Genomic DNA, 19656 nt, shown 5'->3' on the forward strand with positions numbered 1-19656 from the left:
AGGGCAGCAGTTCCCAACCTTTTTGGCACTGGGGACCAATTCCATGGAAGACAATTTTTCCATAGATGGGGGTCATGGGATGGATTCAGGATCAGATTCTCATAAGGAACACACAATTTAGATCCCTTGAATGTGCAGTTCACAGCAGACTTCATGCTCCTGTGAGAATCTAATGCCCCCACCATCTGATAGGAAGTAGAGTGCAGGCAGTAACAGGAGTGATGGAGAACAGCTGCAAATACGGACAGAGCTTCCTTTGCTCCCCACAACTCATCTCCTGCTGTGTGGCCTGGTTCCTAACAGGTTACTAATCCATATAGGTCTGTGGCCTGGAGTGGGAACCCCTGGTTTAGGGTACTGCCCCTAGAAGAGATTAAGGTACTTCTCTGGGGGGCCTGGTTAGTTCTTTGGATAAAGAATTGTTATAAAAGAACAAGTTCAGGCCCTCCCCAGTCTCTCTGGTTTACTCTCTCACAATGTGATTGCTCACTCTCCCCACAAGCTCCTGCTGTGATGCCAACTGTCATGAAGCCCTCACCAAAGCCAGGACTGTGCTGTTTGGACTTTCAGTCTCCAAAACCATGAACAAAATAAACTTTTCTTTAAATAATACCCAGCCCTAGGTATTTTATTATGGCAAATAGACTAACATAAGGTACTTTAAACAGTACAAGGTACTGCAAACAAACTATTGGTAAATATACATACAAATAACGTAAAGAACAGTAGTGCAAAGGAATGAGGGGTGCTGGCATACCTTTTTATGGGCAAGCCCTTCACCCTTGTACAAGGCAAAAGAAGTAATATACTAATGAAATCTGACAAGAAAATAGTCAAATTATAAATTATCATGCTTTGATAATGTAGATCTAGTGCTCTGTGTGCAGTACCTTGAGAAAGTGGCTAGCGACAGTAGTACTGATTTACAAACAGAAATATACTATAATGCATGATAAAAATATTTTTACTGAGATTGTGTCTTTTTTCCTAGACAAAGGTAGTTCAGTGTAAGACTTGCCAAACTGAGGTTACATCATCCTGTGTCCTTCAAGGCCTGAGTGCAAAGTTCATGTAAGCCTTAGGTAATTAGATTCTGCAAGGGAACACTCTGAATCCCTCAAGAAGATAAAGAAAGAAAACTAAAGTCAGATCACACACTGGCTGGCTGCTCAAGAAAATATTCCCCAAGCACCCAAAGTAAAATTTTCATTAAAACTTTCATATACAATATTTGCCATTCAGTCAGAGCTAAGGGTGAACACATAAGTTAAAGGATATGTTATGGAGAGTAGAGAAAGACCCAGGAAGAAGATGAAGGAGCAAAGATGGGAACAGAACTGGCCCCCTCCACACCTCAACAAGAGAAGAGTCAGAAGTCTTCTATTGTGTGGGGGCATCGCTGGAACGACCCTCTTAAAGCAATGAAACCATCAAGCAGTAGAAGGTAGCAATGACACTATTTGGCTATGCCTAAAATGAAATAAATAAGTCTTCAAAACTTAGTCTAAATAGTACAGAGATATAAGACCTTTCATTTAGAATGTGTTCTCTCTCTTTTTCTCTCTTTCTCTCTCTCTCTCTCTCTCTCTCTCTCTCTCTCTCTCTCTCTCTCTGTGTGTGTGTGTGTGTGTGTGTGTGTGTGTGTGTGTTCAATTTCATTTATGAATTCAATTTCAGAGTCATGGAGGGCAGGAAGGCCCAAATACAGACGCTTAATCATGTTAAAAAGTCTAAATATTTCTCATTTGTAATCTTTAGTCTGAAAAGCACTAGAAATGTAAAGCACTTCTACCTTATTGAGTACAGAAATATTTAGCTTCTTTGCGGAGGGACTCAGGGGACAATCAGCCTGTGACCAAAGAATTTCAGCAATGAATTTAAGGCCCCAAAAACGTGAGGATCACATGCAGCTGAGTAACTCTAATCAAGGCTAAATTGGGGTAGATCTAAAACGACCAGCAAGGAAGACGGAAGAGATCCCTCTTCCAAGTCGAAGTGCAACCAGGAGGCCCGCTTAACACTCCAAGTCCTCCGCTGACCTAGCAGAGGTGAGAACAGGCCCGGACTTGGCTCCCTAGGAACTGGCCTGGGACCCAGGGCCCGGCCGCGCGGGCCGGGCAGCTGGAAGTTCTCTGCTACGGGCCCCCGAAGCCACTGCGCAAGGCTAAGCAGTCTCCTCCCCTGGCCGCCCAGCTCCGGAATGCCAGGCCTAGGAGTCAAAGTCGAGGTCGCAGAGGATCCAGGCCCACGCAGCGCGTCCCAGGGTCCGCGGAGCCCAGGAGCAAGCTTCCCGCGTTTCCCTCCCCGCTCCCCCACCGTCTTCCGAGGGCTCTATGCGCGCAGCAGGTTGGGGAAGGGGCGGGAAAGGGAAGTTGGGGCGCGTACCTCCCAGCGCCCCGCAGAGCCGCAGGCATGCGGCGAGCAGAACAAGGTGGCGGGCCCAGAGCACCTGCATCCCGCCACGGTGACCTGCGCTCGCTCCCGGACGATGGCAGAGCTGCCTGCCTGCGCCGGCGCCTTCCCGCCCCCCGCCTGGGACCCGAAGCCTGGCGAGGGGCGCCGCCCCCAACATCACGGGGGCCGGACCTGGGCGGGGAGAGACTGCTGCAACCTGCAGCTGTTGCTCCCCATCAGCGCTGGATCCCCGGGGGCCGGCCTCCCCCTCCACCCCACCCCACCCCGGCCTCCCCCTCCACCCCACCCCACCCCAAGATGAAATTAAACGTGGCTTGTGTGGGGGCTTGGGCGCAGCCCCAAAAGGGCAAACAGTTCCTGACTCCCGGCTGCATATCTGTAATGGAGTGTGTGTGTGTGTGTGTGTGTGTGTGTGTGTCTGTCAGAGAGAGGGAGACATGTAAGACCGAGGGCCTTACCAAAGGCTCCGAGGAGCTGACTGCAGCGAAGAACACCCGGGAAGGAACACACCGGACAAGTTGGAAAGTAAAACAGACCTTTATTAGTCTGGCCAGACAGCACTCCCAAAGCAAAGTAGCTTAGAGAGGCAACTGGCTCAGAGTCCCAAGCTGTTTTTATAGGGGGGTCTCAGGGGAAGTTGGCAAGCAGAAATACAAAAGCGGAGGAGAGAGATAAAACAGATCTTTTACAGATTGTCCTTAAGATAACATATTGAGATATGGAGGTGGGCAAGCATGACAGAACACTACGCACACAACAGACCTTCCTGGCACAACAACAAGCACATCCCTGGAACTCGATGTCTACCTGATGATCCGTAACAGAAGCAGAAAGTTGAGGCCCTATTACAAAGATGGAGTAACTGTTGTTCAGTCTTACAGACAGAGAAAAGTGACAAATGGAGGATAGGGAGGGTGGCTGGAGGAGTTGGTAGGAGGGAAAAGATTCCTGCTGGAGGTAAGAATCCTAGCCTGGCCTTGATTCAAATGTCAAGGTGCGCTTCCGGAGGGAGGGGTTGCTTTTCTCTTTATCTATTACCAATGTATGCCTGGTGCAGAGACATTTGTAAATATGTGTTGAATGAAAGCAAATGGGAGGAGAGAAGGCTGCCTAATCATTCTTTCTCAAGAAAGGTTTTGTTTTGTTTCTTTCAAAGAACAGTCCCTAAATTAGATCATTACATGTTTGGAGCAACTACTTATCAGAAAAATTAATCAAGGCCCAAGAGTCAATGTGTAGTGGCAGTCATGATCACAGATCATCAAGAGGAGAAACCTACCTAGGTCAGGTAAAAAATGACTTAAGTCGGACCTGAAGAGATAGTTTGACAAGAGGAGCCCAGGACCTTCTAAAACCAGCTTTCCTAGCCCAGCGTTTCCTCTGTGACACTGGTGTTAGTTAAAATGGCAATTCATATGCTGCCAAGACAGTCAAAGCTAATGGTATTTTGTTTCTAATAAAATTTATGACTTCATTTCCCTTTTTAGTTCTACAATAAAGTACTTTTTAAGCAGAGAATTGACCTTTTCTTCAGTGGATCATCTGGGAGGCCACTGTTGTACTTCTGAGATGTGTTTTGTCTACCCAGTCACCCTCCATTCTCCTGTCCATTCTCCTGGGAACATCACCCCCCTTGATTAGGCGAAGGGCTCTTTACTTACTGTCCCCACTGTATGTGGGAAATGGGAGTGGGTTGCTTTCATGACCTTTCCAGCCACTTTCAGGCCCAGTCATCCTCTGTGTAAACTCTCAGGAAAGTTCCAATGGAAAAAGGTCTGCTCCTCTCTGGAGGGGAAGCAGGAGAACTCTAAATTGCCAAGCCCTCTGCCTTTTCAAAGAAGCTATTGTACAATAAAAAGAGAGCAGACATAGAGAAGGTTTGCAGCATAGGCCTGAATCTGTTATCTCCATTCATCTCTGAGACCTGCTGAGTCCTAATCTTTGCTAGGGTTTGCTTATGTGCTCAGTGAAGTCTCATTTTAACCTAAACTAGAACCATCTGGCTTCCATACCTGCAAAAGAATCCTCTCAACTTTAATCCAAGAGCGATTTATATCTAACTCTGGTTTGTGTTCAGCAGGCCATATATTTGCCAGCCCTGAGATGAGAAGCAGGTAAACTTTATGGCCAATGACAAACTTTAACATGACTGTCAACTACACAGACTATCTTCAGATCTGCAAGGCACTAACATGCTGTTGACTTTTTCCTTCAAGCAATGGCACTCTCTGCATGGGTATAGGACATGCTTGACCCATGTATGTTCAAGACAGATAAGGAGTGAATGGCCACAGGAGCAGCTGATGGAAGAAAGTCGGTGGATAAATATCCAGGCTTCTTCTCCCTGAGCCAGGACAACTCCAAAGTGAGCTCTAATAGGTCTCATAGAGGTTTGAGGTCTACTTGCCCACAGCCAGGAACCTGGTCATTAATGTATCTGGGGGTCTTTCTTCTGCATACTCAGTCACAAAACCTAATAAGATTGGAGTTAGTAGGAAATTCTGCTCTAGAATCCACAGTGTCATAGTTAAGAACCTGGCCCCTGGCTTTGCATTCCAGGTGTATCTGAAACCTGCTACTCTTAGCCACTATGGTTCTCACCATTTACAACTTAACTTAAACCAAACACAACCTAGACCTCTGTTTCTGCCTTCTTAAAATGTGATCACACCACATCTCTCCACTCCTTCCAGCTTTAGCAATCTAAAGTTTACATTTAGAATGTAAGTTGATAAGCACAGAATTTGGCCTTACCTCAGGCTGACTCTGTCCTACCAAAGTGTATAGGAGATGCAGCTTGTGATAAGGTTTGCCAAGGGCTGAGAGGCTAGCTCAGCTCATGCTAACCCAGGCATAAAAAATTTCTCCTGGAAAGCTCTGGTATTTACATAAATCTAAAAGCACAGAAAACACAGAACAAGATTCCCAAAGAGGCTTATACTGTCACCGAGGTCTCACAAGGTGGCCTCTACTGAAATGTCATCTCTGGCTGTCATGAGCTTCGTCTCTTGAAAGACCTAGTGAAAATCCTAGCTCAAACACTAGTAAGTGACAATGGTATGAGACCTTGGACAAATCGCTTAAGTGCCCCAATTGTCTCTGTCTATAAAATGAAGACAATCATGCTGATCCCATAAGGTATGTTGTGTGGTTTATCAAACTCATGAGAATTAAGTATTGAACATGGTGCATGGCTTGTGGTAAGATTCACTGGGGCACCATTATACCTGGCAGCCCAACCAGGCCCTCTGCCAGCCTGTAAGCACCCTGACTAGACACACACTCCTGAGAATGAGCCATCTTTTATCTTTCCTTTAAGATAAAGCACTTACCATCAACCTACCTGTGTACACTGCTAAAAACTACTCATGCTATCCATATTAGTAATCTCTGTCATTACTAGTGCTGATTTTCCTGAGACTGTAAAACCCTAGACCAGGTGGATGAAAGCTGTAGGTCTGGTATTAGATGTATAATAAGTCACATATGCTGCATCTGCTTCCTTCGGTTTCCTTCTTTATAAAATAAAAGGGAGATTAAAAGATCTATAAACTTCCTTCAAGCTCAACATTTTATGTTCTAGTCATTGGTTTGGAGACAGCTCTACCATTTAAATAAAGCTCTTTTTAATTAACACACAAAGAAACTGGAAATGTTTATATTTCTTTACATAAGCCAAGTCTGTGATTGCTAATAAACTTGGACCTTTAATTTAGCAAAATCATTCAAACAGTCAAAAAGATAAGACTAGGAATTATCTTCCTGTAGAGTACCACTTACTCCAATTTATCACTTAAATACTTCCAAGATTAAATGTAGTCTCTATTATCTGGGCAAGAAATCCATCAACATAAAGGTTACACTTTAGTCATTTTGACCGGCACCAGTGACAGGAGTTCCTCTATTCAAATATTGGCCTAAATACTGTTCACTCAGAAATAAAGGTATAGAAGGCACAGAACAAATATGCATTAATTCAACGAATATTCATTAAACTCTTCCAAATACCAAAGGCACATGAAAGATGTTATGGTGCAAACAATTAGAACCCTTGCTTTCAAGGAAAGATCAATTAGAGCCTTACCTAACTGTATTGTCCTATGACCAGAAGATGCTGAAATACTAACTTGAGGCATTCAATTAGAGGCCCTGCTTTCAAGGAAGTTGTGATTTACAGACTATGATAAGACATGTACATAAGTAATTTTAATAAATTTGAATTAGAACTCAGTTTAACCTCTGAGCTCAAAACTCTCAGGAACTTTCCAAATTATACCCTGTTGATGGTGGAACTGACATAAGCAGCCATGTCAGATTTTCATAACCCCTTACCTGCTGACTCCACATGATTGGGCCAGGTGGATTCCTGGCCTAAGGAACATGACCCTGGGAACAAGAATGTCAAAAATGATTCTGATTCTTTTCAAAATTTTCCACCAAGAAGCATAAACAGAGTAGTGCTTTGGCAGCAGTCATAGGGCCAGTAAGTTAATGGAGATAACACCTTCACAATGACATCTCGTATTCTAGCTAAAAACCCTTTCCACCCAAATTATGGAGGAACAAAGATCATGTATCAGCAGAGAAACACCCTTGCCACAGTCTCAGACTTTACTGAGCGGACACTGGTACCAGGCCCCAGAGAAAAATTAATTGTAAGAGACAGAGCAGAAGACATTAGCTATGTACTGGTTCTACAGCTACCTGTCTTGTTCTTGAAGTCCAGGTGTACTTCCTGAACTTTGTTTCCATGAAATTTTCCTGAGTTCTTTTAATAAATTCATACTTTACCAGGGCTAGTATACAGCTCTAACTCCACAGATTCAAACATTCATGAATCATGACTTTCTTTTTCCAAAATTCAAGTTGATTTCTATTTTTGACCTCCCAATGGGTTGTGGTTGTGAAAACTACATCTCAGTTGACTAAGGATTTTAATTCTGCACATCCTAAAGCTCTGTGGAACTTAAGTAGTGTAAGACATTAGATTGGACTGGAGAAAGGGTGAGCCAATTGTTTACTTCAAGACACTCTCACCCTCATGCGGGCACCTGCTGAGACATTCTTTATCCATGCAGGCCCCATGGAGACAGGTTCATTCCCATCCTAAATTATTGGCCAACAACCCCTTCCATTTTTCCCAAGCCACTTTGAATGTTTTCAGGCCATTTCTGGCACAGAAACTGTGAAGCAGGTTAAAGCTCTGGCTGTCAACACTAACCACACAGATGTTTTTTCTTTCCTGAGAGATTTTGCAGCCCAAAATCTAGATGTGGGGTTAGGCTGCTTCCTTGAGGCTCTGACTTTCTTTAGTGCCCACCAGTGACACCAGTGACTTCTCCCTGACTATTCTGTCTCCCAACCCAGATTTGACCTGCTGGATAGTGAGAAGGGGCAACATTGAAGAGACCAGGATGAGTTGTAGACACTTAGCAGAAAGAGGTATGAAGTCATGAGGTTCATTACTGAAAAATAATATTATGGCTCATGTAGATCTAAGTGGCAGAGTGGGACTTGTATTTGCTGTATTAAGGGACTAAGGAATGCTAAGAATTCTCAAGGAACCTACCCTACTTCCAGAATGGCTGACAAATGTTTGAGTTGGAGCCAATTTCTTCGAGGCGATGACTGTGTCCTAAGTGAGCACTGATGTGTGAAAATGAGGTGGACTCTCAGAAGTCACTGTTAGTTTCAGAAATCCAGTGTCCAAAAGTAGCTCTGGGGCTGGGGATTTAGCTCAGTGGTTCTGCCGCCTGCCTCGAAAGCACAAGGTCTCAAATTCGATCTCCAGTACCAAAAAATAAGTTTTAAAAAAGTGGCTCTGGGTGCTTTCAATCTCCTGGAAAGTTAACAGGAGGAAAAAATGGCAATTGAAGACGTCTTAGAGTTTGCTGCAATGATTAAATTCTCTCTGCATGCTAGAAAGCTGCCTAAGGAAAGCTAAGGATTACTTGAGAGTATTATGATTTTTTCCTGAGGAGAGCAGTGCAATTTCTGCTGGGCCAACTACAGCAATCATGAGCTCCCTTGTTACCCTGCAAAACCTACATGGACCCTTAGTCTGATCTAAACTTAGTGACCTGAGTCACTGAGTCATATGCTGGGAGGAGCCACATCCAGGCTAGAGGAAGATCTCTGCACAGCCCAAAGAGAGTATTTCAAGATAGTTGTTCTAAGTAGAAAAGGGAGATGCTCTCCAACTAGGAAAGTGTAAATATTTCCTAATTTTCCTGAGTTGTGGGAAGGTAAACATTTTATGGGAGATTCTATCCAGAAAAAGAGAACCCAGACTTAATGTAGAAGCTGAGACATATTTAATACAGGGAAAAGAGCTTGGGAAATCAGATGACTACTGTATTGGAGCCAGTCTGACTCTGCAGGAACCTAAGCTCATGCAGCCCCCTTTTCCCTTCTGAGCCCACAGAACTCTCAAGGTCAAGTTTAAATAATAACTGCAAGTAGGATAGAAATGACTAGCTGAAAAGAAGTTTGGGCAATAACCCCATTATTTAAGAAGGCAGCTTAAATAATATAGCCTTGATTATGTAAACGGAGAGAGTTTCAAATCCCAGCTCCACCGCTGGACAAAGCAAATTGTTTATCCTTTCTTTGTGTCCCAGTTTTGTCATCTAAAAAATAGGCATAGTGTAGCACTTCTCCCTGTAGGGATGTTGTAAGGGTTAAATGGGATTATTTATACACTATGCATGATCCATGATGGTAGGCAGCCTGTTAACTATTCCTGTTGCCTTTTAGCACAGCAAGATAGCCCTTCCTTGAAGACCACTGATCAAAGACATGCAAAGACTAAAGGGAAAAGGAAATAGCTGGGTGGGGGGAGATGTAGGGGTTTACTTCATTTAAAAATATTGCTGCATCATACTTGTTTGCTTGGGATCCAATGAAGACCTCACCTTGAACTAAAAGCCATAAATAATGAACAGGAGAACAAGGGCCCCTTTTTATATTTGAGGTGGACTGTGATCCATGAAGATGGGGTAAGGGGGCCCAGGTGAAGGCTGGTACCGCCAGCTGTGCTCTCTTCCTTGGGAAGCACTTTCTGCTCTAGAGATAACAGAAAACTGAGTTCTGGAAAAAAAAAAAAAAGAGGGGGTGGCATCTCTGGATGTCAGGACAGTGCGTAACTTCTCAAACTGGCTCAGTTTATCCCCATCAAGCACACATGCATGTTCTTCCCCACCAGCAACACCTTTGTCTTCCATCCTTTCTTGAGCTCAAGAGTGTTTTAAGAATTACGAGAGACAATTTTCGTTATGGATAAAATAAACTGGGGGCCAGGCTAGGTAGGATCTTGCTTCATGGCCTCACTGGTGATACCCCAGTGAGAGGTAAGTCCTCACTGGATACCAACAGAAGGAATAATGAGCTTCCTCTCAGAGCACAAGCCAGGGTGAGTGCTCTCTGCTGATGATGGAGGAGCCCTGAACTAACCCAAGCAGATCCTCCACCCTTGGCTAGGCCCACCTGACAGTAAAGCTTTTGCCAACTTCCTCAGTATCAGCTCTTGGGGAATTTCCTATTCCCCCACTTATTTATTCTATCCTCCTCCCTCTATCCTTAGTCACTGTTCTCCTTCAACTGCCATAATCTCTTTGGATCTCCTCTCTGCACTCTGCTGCATTTGTTTACTGTCTCACAGATGGATTCAGCTCAGGAAAACGTAGACAGAGCCCCCAAGTCATTATAGCTTTTGTGTTCCATGAAGTATAAGTTTTATGGGAATGGAATTCAGGATGCTGTCTTATTGACTTTTCTCGCCACTGGGATAAAATACCTAACACTTGCAACTTAAAAGAGGAGGGGTCTATTGTGGCTTATCATATGTAGAGTTTTCAGTCCATAGTTGGTTTGCTCCAAGGCAGAGCTGCATGGTGGAGGGGACTGGGCAAAGGAAAGCTGCTCACCTCATGGCATTAAGGAAGGGAGGGAGGAGATATGCTCTTCCAGGTCATACCTCCAGTGACCTTCCTCTTCCATCCAGACCCTGCCTCCTAACAACAAGTCAGCTAAACCACCATCATGATACCATTGCTTTCCAAAGCCCTGCCTAGGAACACATGAGGCTTTGGGGAAACAGCCATTTATAAACCATTTCAGACATAGACATCATAACCTATTAAATTATAAGTGAAAGGGTGCTCACAAAGAGAAAAACTACAAAATAATACCTCAAATTAGTATTTCAGGGCCGGGGATCTAGCTCAATGGTTCCGCTCCCTGCCTCTCAAGCCCAAAGACCTGAGTTCGATCCCTGGTGTCAAAAAAAAAGAAAATAGTATTTCAGCATCTTCTGGGCATAGGACAATACAGTTAGGTAAGGCTAACTGGCCTGTTCTTTGCCACTTTTTAAGTCAACAGCTCAGATCAAAGATGTAGCATTTAGAAACATTCTGAATTTTGATTCAAGCTTATCTAGGGACTAGGTCATGAGGTCTAAACTCACTAGAAGGCTGGTGTCTAGTCAGAGAGAGGAGGAGAACCGGCAAAGTGCAGGACCTCTGAAGTACAAAAAGGAGAAAGTTTTAAGGAGTGATTATGATCACCAAGATGAGCCTGGAAATGACCACTGTGTAACTCCTCAAGAACTGTAACTGAAAAGGTCATTGACAGAAGTTAGTTGGACATGAATAAATAAAAGATTGGGAAAGTATTGGAAGTTGATGCTATGTCATACATACATTTGAGAAATTTAACTTTTTAAAAAACTTCATGTCTCATCTGGTTATCACCTCTTGTTTTGCTGTAAGTGATAAACACCTTATCATTACGGGAGTATAAACAATTTTCATACAATACAGCTCGATGCAATTATGGGGGTCAAACCACCATCAGCATTTCAAAAGATTTATTCAACAAAATGAGAAATTCTGGTAATGAGTCTCTGAGATCTCTCCCAGCTCTGACATTCCGTGATGCATTGAACCCTTGGACCATCACGAATGAACCTTTACAGAGCCCCTTCAGTAACCCTGAATACACAGAGATGGCCCTTGATTAGCCACAGTGGGAATTTTTGTAACCTTCCCATGACTGGTGAATCCTCTGCTCCCAACTGCCCTGTCTCATTCTTGGCTTTGCTCAGAATCAAGTCTTCATCAGACCACAGGCTGTGATACGAAGCCACCCACCAAGCAATAAAAAGTCTCACATAGCCAGATCTGAGTGGTAAACTGCTCCCCACAAACCTACCCACAAGATTCATAAGAAGTCAGGCCCCACACAAAAGCCAGATACTGAGTCCCAAAGCTCCAAGGTAATTTATGGCCACTTAATATGTGAACTTCTCAGCAACTGGAAAACCAGAGCTTGCCTCTACTACCCTTCCCCATTGGACAGCCCCAGGGCTCAGACATAATACCAGCAGGCACCAGGCCTTGTTAGGGAAAAAACATTTCTGCTGAACTTGCATGTCTAATACAAAGCTGCCTTCTGGTAACCCCAGTTAAAGAAATAGAAGAAGCCACAGGAAACTATTTTGGGCTATCTTGGAACTTCAAAATTGATTTAAAATTGTTGAACTCTGCTTTCCAAAGAACCATTTACTGCTGTTTTGCTTCTCCCTTACGCAATTTACGCAAATGACTCAGTCTGAACTTCACCCCATAACTGGGTGAGACTTAAACAGAAAAGTACCCTGAAGAAACTCCTTGGCCATGCAGTCCCTCCAGATCCATCTCTAAGTATTTTTATGTCAGAAATAAAGAGCCTCGCTGGCGTTTCTCCCCCTGCCCCACAGTCCCTTTTCAGCCCACCTGCTTATAATTCTGTGTCTCTCTGGTGCCTTCTGCAGGAAGGAGAAACAGCCAAGTATTGCATATTTTCGCGTGAGGATTCATTGTAAAGCAGTGGTGATAACTGTCTACAGAAAAGATGACAAGTGAGCAACCTGAGAAAGCCACCATGAGAACATAGAGGTCTAGGTATGTGTGTGGGGATGAGGAGCCAAAGGTGTCCGTTAATAATGTTCAACAATGCTGAAGGCCTCAAGGAAGGTCAGGTAAGAGATACAAACCAACAGTGGCTATGGTCATTTCAAGGACAGAGCTAACCTTGATGAAAGTAGCTTTACTAGCTCAGTGGGAGACAGAAATTATACTGCCCAGAGTGGATGGGACACAAAGAAGAGTAGACATCATGTGCAGATGTGACTGCAAAGAGTTTGGGTTAGATGAGTAGGAGGAAAGGTAGATTGTTGGGTAAGATGATCGATCATAAGATCAGAAAAGGAATGCTTTGGATTAGAGCATGCTTGAGAAAAGAGAGAGAGAGAGAGAGAGGAATGGGAGTGGAGAAGAGGGGCTGAGTAGGGTGGTGGGGCAGAGCAGAGGCCAGGAGAGGAGAAAGACAGGACAGCATGGGGTCCAGATGTAAGAGGAGCTTTATCTGACCTAAAGTGGAAGGGAAGATTAATCTAGGCAGACAACAGATTAACAGGTCAGAGTACAAGAAATTGGACTTAGCTTCTGTTTTCTCTATGAAATGAGTTGCAAGGATGCCTAAGTGTAAGGAGCATAATACAAGTCTGGGGGGGTGGGAATTATCCTTGGGTTTTCTTCCTTCCCCTCTGTTATACAAAATTGTTTATGAGTTGATTGACCATTACTACAGGTGCATCCAAGACAGTCCTAATTTATTCCTCTTGTCCTGTTATAACTATTTGTAGTCCCAGTTGGAACAATTAAGTATATAGTATCCATACGTGTGTGTGTTTGTGTGTGTACAGTCATCCTCTCATATCTCCAGGGGATTGTTCTAGGGCCCCTCATAGATTCCAAAATTTGATGATACTCAAATCCCTTATATAAAAAGACTTAGTGTTTTCATATATCCTATTTACATCTTCCCCTTACTTTACTTCTTATAGTGTATTTTATTGACACATAATATTTATACATATTTAAAAGGTACAGTGTAATGTTCCAATTTGTGTATGTACTAATCACCTCAGTGCAATAATCATGTCCATCACTTTAAACTTTTATCATTTCTTGATGATAAGTACCTTCAAATTCTTCTATTTTGAGATAAATAATGATTATTGTTGATTTTGTTTGTCATACTATGCCATAGAACATCAGAACTTATTCCTCCTGTCAAACAGTAACATTGTTCCTGTTAATCAACCTCTCCCCTTACATATTCCCCTCTATTTCTACCCCGTCACTGGTAGTCACTATTCCTTTTTGCAATTTCTTTGAAATCAAAATTTTTAGATATGAGATCATTATGCTACCTGTGCATCCAAACATGGCCCAAATTACCTGTTTCTTTCCATCTGTTTTGTTGCTCTAAACCAAATCACCCTCACTCTGATTCATATCCCCAGGGTTTGGAACACTGGCTGACACATAGCAGGTATGCAACAAATATCTGATGAAAAATAATTTTATTTCATAGGATAACACTTGAATGTCAAGCACTCCTTTTACAGCAGAATTCAGATACCTTGGAGAAAATTTAGAAGTTAATAAAGTGTACATAAAAGTATCCCAAAATGCTTCTCTGGGAACCCTCTTATTCCTCTCTTGTCTATAATTTCTTATAATAAAAACTTCTTTTAAAGAAAGAATTCTGTGGAAGTCATCACAGAGAAAAATAAATCAATGATGGCAACTTCAATGACTGTTCTCCAGAGCATTTGGGAGCAAGGCCTTAAGATGAAAGAAGAAAGTTAAAGACAGGCAGATTACCAGAGCCAGTGGAATTTCTTCCAGCTCTGGAGACAAAAAGTGGTCTAAGGTACTTCTTTCAGCCAAGATTATGCCAGGATATGTCTATCAGAATAATCCACACAGAAGTGCCTTATAGCAACGGAACAGTTTCTAAACTGTTACAGGAACAGTTGCAAAAACTGTGGAAGGGGACATTCTGAATAACACCAATAAAGTATCCTGGGTTCCTCACATTTTCTAGCCCTGTAACTTCATCATCTCTCCCTCCTATTTAGAAATTGAGTGATACTTTCTATTTTTACAAAATAGTATAAGTTCTGAGTCAAGAACCTATGGGATGAAGTGAATATCCTGCTTCTCTTCCTTTTCTTTTTCTTTTTTTTTTTTTTTGGTACTGGGTATTGAACCCAAGACATTGTGCTTGTGAGGCAGGCAGCAGCACCACTGAACTAAATCCCTGGCCCCTCTTCCTTCTTTTCTACTTGTAAGAGAATGAGAACTAACAGGTGGGTTTTTCTAAAATCAAAGTCCTTAGTTACCCATACATGAAGCATTCAGCTAGCATGTCCAGCTGCTTGAAAACTGTTCTTTGATGAAGAAATAATCAAAAGACAACTGTGCCCAGCCCTCAGTCTCACTCAGTTATCTTTCTTAAGAGTCAAGAGATCCTCCTGATGGTGGATCACTTAGCAGACAGCCATTTCACAGAACATAGGAGGAATGAACTGCATCCCTCCTCAGGAAGCTTGTTTTCCCAAATGAGACTTTTAAACAAAATCTTTTACTCAGCTCATCCCCAGAGTTATCACTGAAGGCTTCTTACATTGTTGCAAATTGACCTAAATCCACTTGGCCCTTCAGCAAATGTTAGGCTCTTTTTCAGTACATGTTGTAAGTTGATACCCTAGTCATTCTAAGAGGGATAGGGTTAGACATCCCCTTCACAACCTCACTTTTGAATGCAGAACAACAGGAAAAGGGACAAATTCCATCCAAAGTCATAGTTCAGTCCCACAGTCTGGCTAGAAGAAGAGGTACTACTCTCTTTCTTGGCCACATACCTATCTCTTACATGAAAGGTATATCCCCTCGAGTTGCGCAGAACACGCCAAATCAGCCTGCACCCCGGCAAAAAACTACTGGACATCTCCCCCCCGCCCTGCCCCCCCCCCGCTCCTCTGTACAGCCACCTGGTTCCACACTACAAAGACGCAGAAGACACCAGACCACCAGACCACTACTGAGTCCTGCTGCTCCCGGCCCAGAGGTAGGGGCCTCTGAGCCACCATCCCACTGCTCCTGGTCCAGAGGAAGGGGCTTCCTGGTCACCATCACTCCCACTCCTCCCAGCCCAGAGGATAGGGCTTTTGGGCCACCTTCTGTCCCCCTGCTCCTGGCCCAGAAGAAGGGGCTTCCAGGCCACCATCCCTCCCATCACTTCTGGCCCAGAGGTAGGGGCTTCTGAGCTGCCATCCCACTGTTCCTGGACCAGAGGAAGGGGATTCCCAGCCACCATCCTTACCGCTGCTTCCAGCCCAGAGGAAAGGGCTTTTGGGAAACCATCCATAATGCTGCTCCTGGCCCCTGTCCCACCTCTCCCAGCTCAGAGGAGGTAATCCGTGCAGGCGCCAACAGCACCCCCCTCCCAGTCAAAATGAGAAAACACTTAAATAAGTCTCAAAACCAGACTTCCAGATCACCTACAGCAACCCCAAAGGGAAATGAGATGGAACACTCTGATACTCAACCACCTGGACCCACTGAACTGGCAACAAAAGGGGATCTGAAAAAAATGAAATCAGAAATAATTTCTCAGATAACAGGAGAAATTGTGCCCCTAGTGCAAGACATGATTAATAAATCTAGAGAGGAGCTCAGGAACATGATGGAATCCCAACATAAGAAACAAATGGAATCCGTAAAACAGATGCAAATAGATTTCCAGGACATGAAAAACTCCATTGAAAGTCTCTACAGCAGAATGAGCCAATGTGAGGACAGAATTTCAGATAGAGAAGATAAGATTGCAATTACTGACCAGGAAAAGAAAAATTGCTTCCAAATTATAAGGGAATATGAGAAATCAATCCAGCAGCTGCTAGATGATGCAAAGAAGAATAACATAAGACTGATTGGGCTCAATGAAGAAACAGGAGAGAGTGGAGATGACATGAAAAATCTCTTCACAGAAATAATGGCAGAAAACTTCCCAAGCAGGGGAAAAGAGCTTGACATACAGATAAGTGAGGCATATAGGACTCCAAATAGCCTTGATCAAAAAAAATCTATACATAGGCATATAATTGTTAAGATTCCAGAAACTCAACAGAAGAACAAAGTTCTACAAGCACTCAGAGAAAAGAAACAAATCACATACAAAGGAAAGCCCATCAGAATCACAGCAGACTTCGCAACACAAACCATCAAGGCAAGAAGAGCTTGGAGTGACATATTCCAAGCCCTAAAAGAAAACAGCCTCCAACCCAGATTGATGTACCCTGCAAAACTAGCTTTCAAAATGGATGGAGAAATAAGATACTTTCATGACAAAGAGCACCTTAGGAACTTCGTGAATACCAAACCAGCACTCCAAAGGATTTTACACAATAGCCTAGGAACAGACATTGAGGATCACAACCCCAGGAAGCAAAGCAGAATGAACCCATCTGGCATGACAAGAAATTAAATGGAAAGGGGGAAAATCCAACAAAAAGAAAAGGTCATGGCAATGACAAGTCAATATGTTTCAGTTATAACCATCAATGTTAATGGTCTCAATTCACCAATCAAAAGAAATAAACTGGCAGAATGGGTCAAGAAGCAAAATCCAACAATATTCTGCATACAAGGAAAACACTTCATTCGAAAGGAAACTCATAGACTGAAAGGTAAAGGGTGGAAAACAATACTCCATGTGACGGGAACCCAAAAAAGAAACAGGAGTAGCTATCCTCTTTGCAGAGCAAGTGGATTTCAAACCAACACTGATTAAGAGAGATGAAGAAGGACACTACATCCTTGTAAAGGGAAGAATCCAAGAGGAAGAGATGACAATCATAAATATCTATGCACCAAACACTAGTGCACCCAACTATATAAAACAAATACTAACGGACATGAAAAGTCATATATGCACTAATACAATTGTAGTAGGGGACCTCAACACCCCACTGTCACAAATAGATAGATCAACTAGACTAAAAGTAAGTAATGAAATACTAGAACTCAATCGAACTCTTGAACAAATAAACTTAACTGATGTTTACAGAGTGTTCCATCCCACAAAATCAGAATACACATTCTTCTCAGCTGCACATGGGTCATTCTCCAAAATAGACCACGTACTCACACACAGAACATGTTTAAGTAAGTGCAAAGGAATTGAAGTTATCCCCTGTATATTATCAGACCATAGTGCGATGAAATTGGAGATCCATAGCAAAAGAAACTCAAAAAATTTCATAAACAGAGCGCAGCGAAGACCTCCGGGCGAGACAGGCAGTGCGGGCGCGGTAAAATGTCGGTTCCAGGACCTTACCAGGCGGCTCCCGGGCCTTCCTCGGTGCCCACTGCGCCCCCATCCTATGAAGAGACGGTGAGAGTTACCAATTACATGCCGACGCCTCCAGCCCCGGGTCCGGGACCGACCACGGGGCTCATGAAAGGCCCGGATGGGAAAGGCGTGAACCCTCCTTTGTATTACACCCAACCAATGCCCGTCCTCAACCCCAGTGCCAACACAACAGTACAGACGGTCTTCGTGCAGCAGCCTGTGTCCTTTTTTGACCGCCCCATCCAGATGTACTGTCCTTCCTGCAACAAGATGATCGTGACTAGGCTGTCCTACAATGCTGGTGCCCTCACCTGGCTGTCCTGCGGGAGCCTGTGCCTCCTGGGGTGCATCTTGGGCTGCTGCTTCATCCCCTTCTGCGTGGATGCCCTGCAGGACGTGGACCACTACTGTCCCAACTGCAAAGCCCTCCTGGGCACCTACAAGCGCTTGTAGAACATGGCCAGGCCTGGAGGGAGCTGCGAGCTGCAGGAAGTTCCCTGAATCTCACCCAGCCCACCCCTGGGACAGGCTCAGCTCCGACGGTCCCATCTCTCCACCTTCATGTCTTCTTTTGGGGGGAAAATATCGCAAAAGTAACAAACCTCCTAACCCCAGAAATTGCTGATTGGAGAGATGCACAGGAGATGCAGAGACATGGACCTTGAGTGTGGGTTCAAGGGTTTCCTGCCGACCCACGGCCCCAAAGCCACCATGACTGTGACGCCGCCCCCTCTGATATCTTCCAGCGATTTGCCTTCCGGCCTCAGTGGGCCCTTCTGTTGGTCTCAAACTAAGAAGCCACAGTTTGCCTTATTTTTGAGACTGTTGTGCCTGGCCCTTGGCTGAACCAGCCTGTAGCACCTGTCATCCTATCCTTCTCTTCCCGCCCCATGACAAAAATCTTGCCTTAGAGACTTTATAGGTTTGCTTCTTAGATTCTGTAATTGCAAACTTTTTTGGCACTCAAACTCACTTTAATTTCTTAATGTTCTTTCAAGGGCAAGGAAGGGCTATTAACACTCATCAGACATAGATCCATGAGGCCATAAATGCAAAATCAAAGAAAATTAGGGCCGGGTTTTATCATTGTTCTGCCTTTCCTTGTTTCCTTCAGATCCTCAGCTCCACTTTATATGAAAGGATTTTTTTTTTAATGGTTAATAGTATTAACAGCTTTCCTGACCTCCTTTTGGTCTTAAACACATTTGAACCTAATTTGGGAAGGAGGGTTTTATAGACTTGTTTTCTGTAACCATATGATGGGGATCATTTTCCCATTTATTAATGCACACTGTGTTTTTGCCTAGTTTGGGAGGGGGTCTTGTATTGCCCAGACTGGCCTTGAATTCCTGGACTCAAAGGATCTCCTCTGCCTTGGCCTCCTGAGTAGCTGGGATTTCACATGCTTATCACTCTGCCTGGCTCCCTTTTTCCTTTTTTAAACAAAAATAAATGGATAAGTTTTTCATTGAAAAAAAAAATTTTCATAAACACGTGGAAATTGAACAACACACTTCTGAATAACCAATGGGTCACAGAGGAAATTAAAGAAGAAATCAGACACTTCCTTCAATTAAATGACAATAACAATACAACATATTGGAATCTATGGGACACAATGAAAGCAGTCTTATGAGGGAAATTCATAGCAGTGAATACGCATATTAGGAAAACAGAACAAGCCCAATTAAACAACCTGATGCTGAACCTCAAGCTTCTAGAAAAAGCAGAACAGGACAACCCCAGAGCTCATACAAGGGACGAAATTATAAAGATCAGAGGAGAAATCAATGCAATGGAGACTAAGAGAACGATACAAAAAATCAATGAAGCTGAGAGTTGGTTCTTCAAAAGAATCAACAAAATTGACAAACCCTTAGGCAACCTTATCAGAAAAAGGAAAGAAAAGGCCCCAAATCCATGCAATTAAGAATGAAAAGGGTGAAATTACAACAGACCCGGCAGAAATCCAGAGGATCATCAATATGTACTTCC

At 43.5% G+C, this 19656-nt stretch overlaps 1 protein-coding gene and 1 pseudogene across 1 annotated transcript in view; one reads left to right on the forward strand and one right to left on the reverse strand.

Moving 5' to 3' along the window:
• LOC101697849 (chondroitin sulfate proteoglycan 4-like) overlaps positions 1–2554 on the reverse strand; it is a 63838-nt gene extending 61284 nt beyond the window's left edge. Inside the window, exon 1 of the mRNA XM_087189374.1 lies at positions 2386–2554. Within this exon, the coding sequence (XP_087045500.1) occupies positions 2386–2455 (70 nt within the window). The 5' untranslated portion in view covers positions 2456–2554. The remainder of the gene's footprint in view (positions 1–2385) is intronic.
• A 15029-nt stretch (positions 2555–17583) lies between these two features.
• LOC147824560 (lipopolysaccharide-induced tumor necrosis factor-alpha factor homolog pseudogene) lies at positions 17584–18534 on the forward strand (annotated as a pseudogene).
• Positions 18535–19656: the final 1122 nt, after the last annotated feature.

The sequence above is a fragment of the Heterocephalus glaber genome, unplaced genomic scaffold (genome assembly GCF_053883595.1).
Source record: "Heterocephalus glaber isolate CG9 unplaced genomic scaffold, H.glaber_assembly_v1.0 deba00001538, whole genome shotgun sequence".
Classification (NCBI taxonomy): Eukaryota; Metazoa; Chordata; class Mammalia; order Rodentia; family Bathyergidae; genus Heterocephalus; species Heterocephalus glaber.